The 14,666-nt window shown below is 48.8% G+C and overlaps 1 protein-coding gene across 1 annotated transcript in view; it reads left to right on the plus strand.

Annotated features, from left to right (window-relative positions):
- traf3ip1 (TNF receptor-associated factor 3 interacting protein 1) overlaps nucleotides 1-14,666 on the plus strand; it is a 34,397-nt gene that overhangs the window by 12,082 nt on the left and 7,649 nt on the right. The window contains exons 5-13 of the mRNA XM_080535559.1: nucleotides 7,405-7,839; nucleotides 7,938-8,012; nucleotides 10,108-10,180; nucleotides 10,345-10,365; nucleotides 10,747-10,831; nucleotides 10,994-11,086; nucleotides 11,484-11,623; nucleotides 12,361-12,387; nucleotides 12,628-12,704. Of these exons, the coding sequence (XP_080391685.1) occupies nucleotides 7,405-7,839; nucleotides 7,938-8,012; nucleotides 10,108-10,180; nucleotides 10,345-10,365; nucleotides 10,747-10,831; nucleotides 10,994-11,086; nucleotides 11,484-11,623; nucleotides 12,361-12,387; nucleotides 12,628-12,704 (1,026 nt within the window). The remainder of the gene's footprint in view (nucleotides 1-7,404; nucleotides 7,840-7,937; nucleotides 8,013-10,107; nucleotides 10,181-10,344; nucleotides 10,366-10,746; nucleotides 10,832-10,993; nucleotides 11,087-11,483; nucleotides 11,624-12,360; nucleotides 12,388-12,627; nucleotides 12,705-14,666) is intronic.

Genomic DNA, 14,666 nt, shown 5'->3' on the forward strand with positions numbered 1-14,666 from the left:
CAAACATTAGACGATCATTATGGAATACAGACAGACTTAAATACTTTTCATGTTATCTCAGATGTTACGTTGTGAATGAGCTCACCATCTCTGGCGCCTCCAACCCCCAAGGTCTTAGCCGGACCGTCTCCGATAACAACCCCGAATCTGCCTATTTGTAGCGTCACTGCTAACAGTGAAGATCATCCTGACCGTAGCCTGATATTCTGGTTAAGAAAGAGAGAAAGAGAGAGAGTGTGTGTGTGTGTGTGTGTGTGTATGTGTGTATGTGTGTATATGTGTGTGTGAGTGATATGAGAATAGAGTGTGTGTGTGTGTGTGTGTGTGTGTGTGTGTGTGTGTGTGTGTGTGTGTGTGTGTGTGTGTGTGTGTGTGTGCGTGTGTGCGTGTGTGTGTGTGTGTGTGTGTGTGTGTGTGTGTGTGTGTTTCGCGACAGACAGACAGCTTGATGGCTGCCGTGAGTGGTGAGATGAACGCGCTCAACATCTAAGCTCACATACATACACCCGTTGTAACTGCCATCGTTATTGCAGTGGGAATAAGATGCACTGGATGCTTTTGATACAATGTGCCTCGTTACCACACTAAGATTGGCTTTTAAACAAGCCCTGAACAGCGGGCGAGTCTAACAACGAGACAAACAACGCCCGAACGTCTGCGACCCAAGCCCAACACCGGCCGGAGATGTTCCCGTAGACTTCAAGACGACCAATGACAGACTACGAGTGGACTAACCTTTTCCATAAAGGAATATTCTCCGCGACGCAAGGAAACGCGCGTCCATACGGATTCAAGCTTCTGAAATATGTCGCCAGAATCCTGAAGAAATTCCCACCCTCTGTCGATTTCCCGGTGGACCTTACACCTGACTCGCTGACAGCTTGGATAGAAACGCAGCTTTGCTTCATCCGTGAGAGAATACAACCAGCGCTGCGGGCCTCCGGGACAGAGACACATCGACAACACACCATGAGGGGTCTGAGAATTGCTGCAATGACTAAAAGAAAGGCCAAACAGGTTGCCAAATGTTGCTCTGTCTCAGCTATTATTGGCAGCTTGGCCGTGTGGAGAAGGAGGTATTATGTGTACCCTTAAGTGTTCAGTGCTGCTTAGCCCCGAAATATTTGATTCCCTGTTTGTATAATATAATTTGTGGAACCAAATAAAGTATTCAAATGTGTGTGTGAGTGACATAAGAATATATGTTTTAGAAAACCCCACTAGATCCAACAATGTTGACGCCGTAAGACTGTTACCTAAAGGCAACTAAGGGTGTGCGTGTGTGTGCGTGTGTGCGTGTGTATATAGTCACCAGAATAGCGGTGCTAGAACCGGAAAACAATGTTATCACAACTAATGACAACGTAGATTGGCGCCAGATGCTTCTTCAGAGAGGGGTTGATTGCGACTCCCAAAAAGAAGAGAAGGGGAAATGATTGCAATTTACCTCCCGTTGGGGAGGCCGCAGGTGACTTATTTGTGCGCTGGTGCTGCACACGATTCCTATAAAAGCAGCGTACCTCCATATAACTGGTCGTACTGACAACATGCCATTGAGCCGGGACCGGTTTTAGGATCTTGCTCCACGCTCGACAATAGCAGTAAGCAACAATCAACAATTTGAGGGGTGGCTGTGGCGCAGGAGGTAGAGCCGACGTCTAATGATCGCAAGGTTGTTGAAGACATGTTGAAGTGTCCTTGGGCAAGACACTGAACCCTGAATTGCTCCCAGTGAGCAGGCCGGCGCCTTGCATGGTAGCTTGCCGCCATTGGTGTGTGAATGTGTGTGTGAATGTGTGAATGAGAGGCCGTTGTAAAGCGCTTTGGATAAAGGCGCTATATAAGTGCAGTCCATTTACTATTTACAATTCAATAGGAAGTCATCTAAAAGTGACCTGTCACACTTACATACAGTGCCTTGCAAAAGTATTCACCCCCCTTGGCATTTTTCGTGTTTTGTTGCCTCACAACCTGGAATTAAAATGGATTGTTTGAAAGTTTGCATCATTTAATTTACAGAATATGCCTACAACTTTGAAGATGTGATTATTATTTTTTTGTGAAGCAAACAACAACAAATAGGACAAAATAACAGAAAACGTCAATTTGCATAACTATTCACCGCCTTAAAGTCAGTACTTTGTAGAGCCACCTTTTGCGGCAATCACAGCTGCAAGTCGCTTTTGATAAGTCTCTATGAGCTTGCCACATCTTTCCACTGGGATTTTTGCCCATTCCTCAAGGGAAAACTGCTCCAGCTCCTTCAAGTTTGATGGTTTGCGCTTGTGAACAGCAATCCTCAAGTCTGACCACAGATTCTCAATTGGATTGAGGTCTGGGTTTTGACTAGGCCATTCCAACACATGTATATGTTTCCCCTTGAACCACTCAAGTGTTGCTTTAGCAGTATGCTTGGGGTCATTGTCCTGCTGGAAGGTGAACCTCCGTCCTAGTCTCAAATCACTTACAGACTGGTACAGGTTTTGCTCAAGAATATCCCTGTATTTAGCACCATCCGTCTTTCCCTCAAGTTTCCCAGTCCCTGTTGCTGAAAAACAGCCCCACAGCATGATGCTGCCACCACCATGTTTCACTGTGGGGATGGTGTTCTTGGGGTGATGGGATGTGTTGGGTGTGCGCCAGACATAGCGTTTTCCTTGATGGCCAAAAAGTTCAATTTTAGTCTCAATTGACCAGAGCACCTTCCTCCATAAATTTTGGGAGTCTCCGACATGCCTTTTTGCAAACTCAAAACGTGCCTTCTTATTTTTTAGCTGAAAGTAATGGCTTTCTTCTGGCCACTCTTCCATAAAGCTCAGCTCTATGGAGTGTACGGCTAACTGTGGTCCTATGGACAGATACTCCAGTCTCTGCTGTGGAACTCTGCAGCTCCTCCAGGGTTACCTTTGGTCTCTGTGCTGCCTCTCTGATTAATGCCCTCCTTGCCCAGTCCTTGAGTTTTGGTGGGCGGCCCTCTCTTAGCAGGTTTGTTGTGGTGCTATGTTCTTTCCATTTGATTATGATGGATTTGATGGTGCTCCTGGGGATCATCAAAGATTTTGATATTTTTTCATAACCCAACCCTTGTACTTCTCAACAACTTTGTCCCGGACTTGTTAGGAGAGTTCCTTGGTCTTCATGGCAGTGTTTGGTTGGTGGTGCCTCTTGCTTAGGTGTTGCAGCCTCTGGGGCCTTTCAGAAAAGGTGTGTATATACTGACAGATCATGTGACACTTAGATTGCACACAGGTGGACTTCATTTCACTAATTATGTGACTTCTGAAGGTAATTGGTTGCACCAGAACTTTTTAGGGGCTTCACAATAAAGGGGGTGAACTTTGCACATGCCAATTTTCAGTTCTTTTTTATATATATATTTCTCATTTCATTTCAAAACTAAGACTATTTTGTGCAGATTCATCAAATAAAATTCTGATTAAAAAAACATTTAAATTACAGGTTGTCTTCTTCTTCGTCGTATGGGTTGTTGTTTTCCTCTCCGCTCCACCAGGCTCGGGGCCGAGGGGCTACCCTTTTACCACCCCGAGACCTGGTTGAGGGGCTCACCCGGGCTATATTTCTGGACACCCCTCCAGAAGCCACGTCCCCCCGTTGGGTGGGTGGTACACCGGGCAATCCAGGATAACATGATCTGCGGTTTGGTCCTCTGCGCCACACTCGCACGACACATTTGGGGCCAAGCCCCATCTGTGCATTGATGAGCGGAAACGCCCGACGCCGGTCCGGAGACGATTGAGCCTCACCCAGGATAGCCTTGGCAAGTCCATCCCGAGGGGCTCAGGGCCGGCGACTGGGATGTGGTCACAGTTTGGAGGTGTTTGCCTCCCACTCCGTGCGCCACATATAATCCACCCATCCTGCCGCACTGATATTAAGATCTCTGCATTGCTGCCTAAGATTAATTTAATTAATTAATTAATTAATTAATTTTGCCATTTAGCAGACGCTTTTATCCAAAGCGACTTACAATTACGAATTACAGGGACATTCCCCCTGGAGTAACTGAGGGCTAAGTGCCTTACCCAAGGGCACACTAGTAGTGGTGTGGTTTCAGGCGGGATTTGAACTCACAACCTTCCGATCCCAAGTCCAACTCACTATCCACTAGACCACCACTACCCTGTGCGGCAGGCACAAATGGGTGTCTCGACTTGAGACGCCGGGAGGGCTCCACTGTTATAGTGAGCCTATCATGGAGCAGATGGTTATTAAGCTCCACGGCCCGGCAGGCGAGACGTGCTGTGGCTCCCATGCGGCGGAGGCCTGCGGGCTGGATGCCTGCGGGCTGGATGCCTGCGGGCTGGATGCCTGCGGGCTGGATGCCTGCTAGAATGGGAAGGTTGTCCACGGGGGTAGGACGCAGTCATCCTGTCACAATGCGCAAGGCTTCGTTTATAGGCGAGTCGATGAGGCGGGTGTGGGCACTGCGACACCATACTGGGACGCAGTATTCACTGGTTGAATAAACGAGGAATAGGGCTGCCGTGCGCAAGGTCCTTGTGCCGGCACCCCAGCCCGAGCCAACCAGTCGCCTCGTCAACGCCACACAAGCTGTTAGCTTCTTGCGCAGTGACTCGAGGTGCCGGCGAAACGTGAGCATCCTCTCCAATGTCACGCCGAGATAGACTGGCTCAGCGGAAAATGGCAGGGAGTTCCATCTAGGTGTACTCTAAGCTCACGTTTAGCCTCCCTGTTGTTAAGGTGGAAGGCAGCCGACACCGTCTTTGCCTCGCTAAGCTTCAATCTCCATTTCCGGAAATATGCCACTAGTGTCTGCATGTCCTGGCTCAGAATCCCCTCTACAGACTGCCAATTTCCAGCAGAGTACACCACTGCGAGGTCGTCTGCATAGGCGTACTTCCGCGAGAGTGTGTTGGGCAGGTCATAGGTGTAGATATTATAGAGGAGGGGGGCCAGGACCGATCCCTGAGGGACGCCGTTCTTGAGGCGTCGGAGCCTGCTTAGCTGTCTGCAACCGGTGGTGAGGGTAAAGCTGCGATTACGGTTGAGCTCCATGATCATTCTGACCATGTGCCTGTCCGGCAGCAGGCGGAGCAACTTGCAGGTGAGGCCGCGATGCCATACGGTATCGTAGGCAGCCGTCAGATCTATAAAGACGGCCCCGGCCTTCTTTTTTGCCGAAAAGCCATCCTCGATGTCTTGAGTCGTCAGGGTGACTTGATCTACGGTTGACCTCCCGTGTCGGAACCCGGCCTGCTCACATGGGAGCAGCGGGTCGACAATTGGTTCGATGCAGGCGTAGATGAGACGCTCGAGGATCTTGAAGGGGATGCATAACAGAGAGATGGGTCGGTAACTCTTAGGGTCCCCCTCAGGCTTATTCGGTTTAGGGATCGCAACAACTAGGGCTCTTCGCCAGATCTTGAGTTGGCGCAAACAGGAAGTGAGGAACGCTCTCAGCCAGGACTTCAAGGCGGGTGCGGCATGGAGAATAAGCTCCGGGCAGATGGAATCAGGCCCCGGAGCTTTCCCTGGCTTTAGATGCTGGAGGGCAGCAGCGAACTCCTCCGGGGTGAATTCACCGGAGATGTAGTCACTGCTAGGTGTTGGGGCCCTCCAGAGGTCTGACACTTCTTTTGCCACAAGTCGAGACGACTCGCGGTCTTTGCCCTCGTATGACCCACTTTTCACAAATTGTGATGCGATTTTATTTGCAGAGATGGGGCAGTGACGAGGGGAGTGTCTGGACCTACCAGTGAGATTGTTCATGATACTCATGAGAAGTCGATGGAATCAATAGCCTCCTCCCAGCGCTCCTGTCTTTTACAGCTGAGTCTTGACAGCAAGGCTGTTGCAAGCCTGTCTGTCTCAGCTCCTGCAGGGGCCTGGAGGAAGGCACAGTGGAGCTTCTCACACTCCTCATCCCACACGGTTTGTAGCTATTGCAACGTCCGCGTGGGATGGATTTCTTTGCCACTTTCACCAACATGCCGCAGAAGTCCCGGTACGCCTCATCCACGTTGTTAGTGTTAGGCGATGGGAGGTGCCTTGTGGATTTGTTGGTAAGGAGGCGGAAGCGTTTCCAGTCGGCTTTTCGGAAGTTCCACCGTTTCACTGGCTCACTCGGGACAAGGTCCACGAGTTTGGCCGTTGTAATCAGTGAGGGTCGATGTTGAGACCTCGGGAACTTTCCTAGCACACGTCTATCAGGGAGCCGGTTGTCAGCGCTGACACTTGCGAATGCCAGGTCAGGGTTCGTCCCAGTGTTCCAGCGACCAGAGTGGAAGCTGGCTGTGCCCTTGGGGTCGTACAACAGGGCCAGGCTGTTATTAGCTGCCCAGACAGCCAGGTTCTCTCTGTCGGGTGAGTTGGTACAGTAGCCCCAGTCTTCATGCTGGCAATTGAAGTCACCAGCATAGATACAGGGGTGGGGGAACACTGGTAGACACACTGGTGTAATTCGCGAGGGTGGAGGTTTGTAGACGTTGACGATTTTTAGACCGGCAACGTCCACGCACAGCCACTCAATCTCCGAGTCAGCCGGGGATTGGTCAGCGAGAGTCCAGCTCAACCTTTTTTGGACAAACGGGACGAGGCCATGCTTCCTGCTCAGGTTAGACCCAGCTAGCTCAAAGTTTGGTAGAACTAGCTTGTCTGCTGATATGCAGTGGGTCTCCTGGAGGAGAATGACGAGGGCCTTGGTGCTATTGGCCAGGTGTTCGATGACGTCGATCTTACTGGGGGTTAGTCCTTCGGTGTTCAGCTGCAGTATTCTGGGTTCGAGGTCAGCAGACCTCTCCCCCGGCTGCTGCCGAGCACCAGCCCGGGTGAGGGGCCCTGGTTGGCAAACTTTGTTTCGCTTCTTGCCTTTAGCAATCATTAGCTACTTACGGAGGGCACCACGAGAAGGTGTTTGCCACGCCACATCAACATGCACGGATGCTGAGTGCTCTCTGTTCGCTTGGTGATTCACAGTTCGCACAAGGTTTTTCGCTTGTTGTGAACTTAGAGTTCACTAGCTTTAGAGACCCCTTACAGGTTGTAATGTAACAAAATAGGTAAAAAGCCAAGGGGGGTGAATACCTTTGCAAGGCACTGTACAATGAAAATAACCCGACACACATTTCTTCCGCTGTATGACCAATCGGCGTGCCACGCAGCACCACCTTGCATGCCTAGGGTTGTCGACACCTGCCGTTGAGAATCTGGTACAACACAACATAGCAGTGTGTGTAGGGTGTCACAATTGTGTGCCTGTGTGTCTGTGTGCTTGTGTACCTGTGTGCCGGTGTGTCTGTGTGTCTGTGTGTCTGTGTGCTTGTGTGTGCCTGTGTGTGCCTGTATGTGCCTGTGTGTGCCTGTGTGTCTTTGTGTTTCATTGTGTCTGTGTGCCTGTGTGCCTGTCTGCGCGTGTTTCCCCAGGAGAGCAACGAGATCCAAGAGCGCAGCGGCAGCCAGGAGCAGAAGGACCCGGACCCGCCCAGAGAGCAGGACGGCAAGAGGGGAGAGAAGGAGAAGGAGAAGGAGAAGGAGCGGCACCGCGAGGACGAGCGTTCGGAGAAGGGCCGCGAACAAGACCGCACCAAAGACCGCGACAAGGACAAGAGCCGCGACCGTGACAAAGACAAGGGCCGAGAGAAAGACAGGGAACGGGACAAGGACAAGGAGAAGGAGAAGGGGAAGGAGAGGGAGAGGGAGAAGACCAAAGACAGGGACTCAGGGCACAGAGAGAGAGACAGAGACAGAGAGAGAGACAAGGACAGGGACAGACAGCGTCGAGACAAAGACCACAGAGAGAAGGAGCGACCCAAAGAAGGCGAAGAGAAGAAGAAAGCCAGGGAGAAAGGAGACCAAAAGGTATGTCCCCACACCCCCAGCTGTTGGCGGCTCCTGATGAGGATGTGGTCTCTGTCCCGGTGTCTGTCGTTGTTTCTGAAACACGCCTTGTTTTGTAGGGCAGAGCGTCAGACGAGACCAGAGTGAAACCACACCCAGAGGAGCCTAGTAAAACCACAAGGCCTGACCCAGTGGTAAGCTTACTCTCTCTCTCTCTCTCACTCTATCTCTCTCTCTCACTCTCTCTCTCTTACTCTCTCTCTCTCTCTCTCTCTCACTCTATCTCTCTCCCTCTCTCACTCTCTCTCTCTTACTCTCTAACTCTCTCTCACTCACTCTCTCACTCTCTCTCACTCTCTGTCTCTCTCACTCTCTCTCTCACTCTCTCACTCTCTCTCTCTCACTCTCTCTCTCTCTATATATATATATTGCTCTCTCTCCTGTCTCCCTCCCTTCCCCTCATTCTCTCACTCTATCCTCCACTGGACCCCGTCTAAATATTGACTGACGCTTCTGTTTTTTCTATTCCTCACTGGTCGACGGTGATACGCTTATCAGTAAAGCTCCGGAGTTAGCATTTTGATTCCAGCTTTAGCGATGAATTGAAATCCATACGCCATCTAATGTACACACATTAGAAAGTCTCTGTGCAATCAAAATCATTACATCAGATTGTTTTTTTATGACGTCTTAACCACCAAAGGACACATGTTTTGATATAAAAAGAGTACTTCACTCAGAAATGTGTTTTGAGTGTACTGTCCCATCAGTCCACTGTATGTATGGTCCCTACATATTATTATGTTGTGTATAGAAGCCTCACAGATATCCCTATAGCAAACTTATAAGTCTGTTAGGCTACATCCTGGAACAATGACTCTCTCACCTTCAACCCCTAAGGCTGACGATGAACAACATTCTGTCTCCCTTCATGTCACCTATAATAATAATAATAATAATAATAATAATAATAATAATAATAATAATAATAATAATAATACATTAGACTTGTATAGCGCTTTTCTAGACACTCAAAGACGCTTTACAAACTGAAAAGATCGATTAGTAATAATAAAAGAAACAAAAGGTAAATAGAAGAAAGTATAGGGGCCTAATTAAGGTAGTGCTGGGGACACATGGGAGGGGGAGAGGGTTAACTGGTGAGTTAATGTATGGGCTGTGAGTGTCATGGTGGTTAACGTTTTTGCCTCATCCTTCGATCGAAGCCTCCACAACCTGAAGACGAAGAGGATGAAGAGGTACACTCTCTCTCCCAATCCCAATCTAATGCCTTGGTCTAGACCTTAGAGCTACCACATGCTACGCTTGATATAGGGATGGCCGGTGCCACTACTAGGTGATATGCTTTGCTTACCTCCTAGCTGATCGTAGTCGTAGCATTGTAGATGTTTGGCTTTTCTGTTACTGTTATTACATACAGTGCCCTGTGATGCGTATTGGAACAGTGAAGCATCCGTTCATCTTTTGGGTCTCTATAGTTTAGTATCTAGGCCTATATTGTATATTATATATCATATATTTGTATACATTATATATTTGTGGTGGTTGGTTTTTCCTGTGCCTCTTATTCCATGTAATATAATAGTTTGGTATGGCAGTGTAAACTTATAGAAATACTTGGCAGCTTGGTCTTCCTACACTAAAGTTGCATTGTGGTTAAGCTTGAGGTGCAAGGCTCTCCACTCTGGTTGTGAGGGCTTTTTTTTTTATGCCAGCGCTGTCTAACACACCAAGCTAATTCAAAGACTTGATGGTTGGTTGAATTGTTGTGAATCCAATAGCGTGTCAGTGCTGGTCTCAAATCAAAGCCACCATCAATACCTTTGATTTACGGAATTACTTGAGGTGGTTGGATAGAATTGAGCCCTGAGTGGTTTTAGTCTGGTCTGTCAGTCTTGTTAATATGTGTCAGACATAACAAGATCTATAAGGACGGTTGTCACGGTGATGATATTTGGGCGAAGTGGTACTCCCTGCTTCTAACTCCATCCTGTTGTTCTCTGTTTGTGTAGCCAGCGGAAATCTCAGACAGCCAGGTAACAGCTTACTGCAAAGAGGAACTGCATGGGGTACCCCCCCCCCACCCCTGTCCCAAGTTACACCCTCTGCAAAACCAGATCTTCGTCAAAGTCACTCACAGTTGTCTTCCTCTCCTTTCCTCTCCTCTCCTCTCCTCCCCTCCCCTCTCACCTCTCCTCCCCTTCTCCTCTCCTCTCCCCCCCCTCTCCTCTCCTCTCCTCCCCCTCCCCCTCTCCTCTCCCATCGCAGCATGACAGTCCTGTCAGAATACCCCGGCCGTCATCTGCCAAGGGGCAGAGGCGTATGCCCAAAACAGGCCAAGGTAAAAAACTGTGCATCTCATACCCCCTCAATCCCTAATCAACCCCTATCCACCCCCCCCCCCCCCCCCCCCCTTTAATGGGTCGACATTTCACTAGTGAAGAGTGTATGAGAGTGTCATGTCACAGGGAGGTGACTTTGTCTATTTGTTGTCCTCATTTCCAGATGAATCTGACAGTGAAGGAGGTGAGTGTTTCTCTTGCTCTGTCTCTCTTTCTCTCTCTCTCTGTTCCACTGCCTTCTCACAGCAGGGGGCACTGTTGCAAATCTCAATTTTCCCTCACTGTGTCTCGATCTGCTCTGTCCATCAGTACGGCATATACACCTGCCGATCCGTTCAGTTAGTTAGCCCTGCTGAAGATGACTTATGTACCATAACGCTTGAATGTATGTCATGAAATGTGCTTCACCTAATGTAAAGGAAGTTAGGAACCTTGGAAGTTATTTGATGTCTTTTGCTGTCATCGATAGTGTTTTTAAATAGCGTATATATGGACTGTTGAATAGCGTATATGAATAGAGTACGTGGACATAGTGCGGCGTTGAGTCGTGTTTGTTTGGTTGTAGAAGGAGACGCCCCATTGGCTGAGAGGCCTGTCCCTCTGGAGAATGGAGACAGCACAGACACACTGCCACCCCACACCGCCAACAGGTCAGACCACACACACACACACACGCACCTACACCACCCCACACTGCCAACAGGTCAGACCACACACACACACACACACACTTTTCCTGAGGTAAAAGCCGTTCCGTGGCCGTGCGTCCTGAATGTATGGATGTGGTTTGTCCTCTGTCCCCAAACCAACAGCACCCGGAGGATACCCCGGCCCAGCAGCGCCCGGCCCTTTCCCGCCCGGGTCAAGAGACAGGAGAGCCACACGGACGTGACCCCGGCAGAGAGGTCACCCCCCGGCCCCCCCCTAAATACATCCAGCTACTTGCTTGCGTTATCACTCATTCTCTACCCTTGGCTTCTCAGGATTTCTGTGTGTGTCTTGCACATCCCCCCCCTCCCCCTCGTTCATTTACAATGATGATGAGATAAAAATGATGGCCACGCTTGGCCCAATGCTTATAAACACACAAGGGGGAGTGCTTCACTTCTGGGTGAAGGGTAGAGAAGTGGATTGCAACCCGAAACAATCACGGCATTAAAAGTAACAACATTGACAGCTCACCAGGGGCTCCTATAGGCAAACCGAGTTTATGATAGCCGCATTGTATTGTTAAGTATTTGATGTATCGTAGGAAATAGGGCATAGAGACACTGAGCACCTCTGTGTCTGTGTGTGGCGTAGGCTGGCCAGCGCCAAGCCCCCCTCGGCTGTCATCCTGGAGGGGAAGAAGCTGTCGGAGGACGAGGAGGAGGACGACCAGCAGTTTGTGGTGGAGGAGGCTGCCCCCGCCCCCCCCGACATGCCTGAGATGGAGCTAGTGAGTGTTCTCCTGCACCTAGTCCAACCTAGAAGCAGGGCTCCCACGGGTCCTTGAAATCCTTGAAAGTTTGTGAATTTGAGAAAAATAAATCAAGGTCTTAAAAGTTTTTGAAAATAGACATGGGTCATTGAAAGTGCTTGAATTTCCCCCCTCTCTCTCTCTAAAATAAATAAATATATATATATTCAAAATGTTTTTACTTAGCTCGTCAACTAGTAAATAACTTAACACATATTTCACAATTTATTGTTTTGCTGTGCTGTGGTAGAGAAGGCAAGAGACCATCTAGTGTTCACACATTCAAGTCTCTCTTTTTAATTGTTGTCTGTGAGCGGATAGTTCCTATTATATAAATGATCATCTAGGTCTGTCTCAAACTATGCTGTGTTGGGTCCTTGAATTTGAGGGAATTGAGTCTTGAAAGTCCTTGAAAGGTGCTTGAATTTCATGTTTCAGAAGGTGTGGGAACCCTGTTGGTGGTGAATGAGGCGGAGGGGGAAAAGCGTGTCGTTATTCTTTTTGTGAAGACTATTAAGACCCGCAGGGTTCTTGAATGGTTTGATAGCTTGTTTAGGCCAGCAGGCTAACCTTTGTGCACCATGATGGTCGATATAGTTTAGCGTTACAGAAACATGGACGGGGACAGGGGCGGCGGTATTGACAACTCTGCCTGCTTCTGATAACTCTGCCTGCTTCTGACTGTTCTGTCCTGGTTACCTCTTCCACAGGAGTCCCCAGTGGAGCTCCAAGGCGATGAGAAGCACGGTGAGACATGGTCTCAGATCTTCACAGCATGGTTGTTTCATAACGTTGCCGGTGAAACCTGGCACCCCTGATTGACCCCTTGAGTTTTTACTTGTCTAAGCTTCCATCATTTACAGATATTACTGCAGCTTAACGTTGTTCAGGATGCATCGTTTTTACAGCAGGCACTGTGGAAAGTTATTACTGCTGGCACTGGGAAAAGTTATCTCTTTAATAGTAATAACTGTAATTTCCTTACAGGTGGGCTGGTTAAAAGAATCCTTGAAACGAAGAAAGACTTTGAATCAACACCGTCATCTCCAAAGTCAAAAGATCAGGTAAGATGTCGGTGATGTTCAGAGGTTGTTGTTACATTGATGCCCACTAGAGGGCAATGCAGTGACAGCCCTAACTATGATGTCGAAAGTCATTTTCTTTCTCATTTCTCTCCTGTAAATCCAAGCTTGTGTTTTGATATCTCATGAGCCATGCACAGACTTTTATTTCTGGTAATTGAATTCCTTGGAGATGTGGGTTTTTAAATACAGCTCACAGCATACAGCCTTGTTAGCTAAAGAAAGTGTCTTGCAAATGGAGTCAAGTGTAATTGCAAGGCCTTGAAACCCACTGAAAATGTCTTCAGTAAAACAAGCGTGACCTCGCAGATCATATCAGCGAGACGCCTTGAAGCGCTTGAAGGTTTTCAGTTTCATTTGTTTTGGATCAACATTAACATCGATGGCTTCACCGTAACTCCAACCACGTCTGCAACCTCGGCATCATCTTTGACCCCACCCTCTCGTTCCTTCCCCATGCCAACCAGGTCACTAAATCTGCTTTTTTACACCTCAGGAACATTGCCCGCATCCGACCCTCCCTGTCCTTTTCCGCTGCTGAAACACTCATCCACGCCTTCATAACTTCCCGACTCGACTACTGCAACAGCGTCCTCTACGGTTTGCTTGATAACATCCAAAACAAATTCCAATACGTACAGAACTCTGCTGCCCGTCTGCTCACCTCCACTCGCCGCCGTGACCACAACACCCCTGTCCTCCAAAACCTACACTGGCTCCCTGTCAAATACAGGATCCAATTAAAAATCCTACTCATCACTTACAAAGCCATCAACAATCTGGCCCCCTCCTACCTTGCCAACCTCATCCCCCTCCACACCCCCTCCCGTTGCCTCAGGTCTGATGACCAAACTACCCTCAAGACCACCAGGACCAAGCTCCGGACCTGGGGTGATAGGGCCTTTTCAGCCGCAGCCCCGTCCCTCTGGAACGCCCTGCCCAACCACATCAGACAGGCCAACACCCTCCCAACATTTAAACAGGCCCTCAAAACCCACCTCTTCAAGCTTGCCTTCACCAGTTAATCCTCTCCCTGGATAGTTAATGCATGATCTAATTTTTATTCTCAATACATACAATGTACAATACATTTTATTGTATTATGATCTCCTAAAATCTTATTACAATAAATTCACACAACTTGAGTAAAACTGAAGGGGACTTGTTTTTATAGGACGTTTCGTCTAATAGAATGGGCTCTCTTGAGAGTTTCTATTACCCCTCTCTCTCGAGCAGGGTAGGTCATAAAATTATCAAAACACCAGTTTTGTACACTAATATGCTTCTTGCTTTCCAATTAAGATGAATTAATCTAAGATTTTCTAATTCTCCTCTCTGGTGGAACTTTTATGTGGCTTGGCTACAAAACGTAGCCTCCTAACCCCTACTTCCTCATGCTTCGACCGTAAATTGTTATAAACCGAATTATTATTTCGTGACTCTGAAGACGACTTCCACTCTGACGTGACGGCATTATCGCTGTCCCTCACCTTCCCTCCCCACGGCGTGTTTATTGGCCAGAGAGAGCTCCTACAGTCAATATTTACACAGTGAATCAGTGTGAAGGCCTCTTGTCCGTGCTCCAGTGGTGTGGTGTAACCTAGGCCGGCTCTTTTGGGTGGTCCCTGCCGCTGAAGCGTGCTCTCCCTGCCCAGCTGACCGACTGACTCTGATGGATGCTATGTTTTCTGCCATCGCTCATGCGGAAAGGCCCTGTCGACCACCCCCTCTCCTCCTCCTTTTCCAGCCCCAGCCCTCGTCTCTCTCTCTCTCCCCCCAGTGAGGGCATCCCAGCCCAGCTGCTTGATGAGCGGGAGAAGAAGAACGGATCTCTTCTGGGCTCCCCCCCTGGCATGCGCCAGACTCCCAGCGTTCCAGCTTCCCGACACACGTCTAGCTCCAAAAGTTATGGAGCCCATTCTCAGCTGGCCTTAGGACAGAGCC

The sequence above is a fragment of the Nansenia antarctica genome, assembly GCF_963989245.1.
Source record: "Nansenia antarctica genome assembly, chromosome: 7".
Classification (NCBI taxonomy): Eukaryota; Metazoa; Chordata; class Actinopteri; order Argentiniformes; family Microstomatidae; genus Nansenia; species Nansenia antarctica.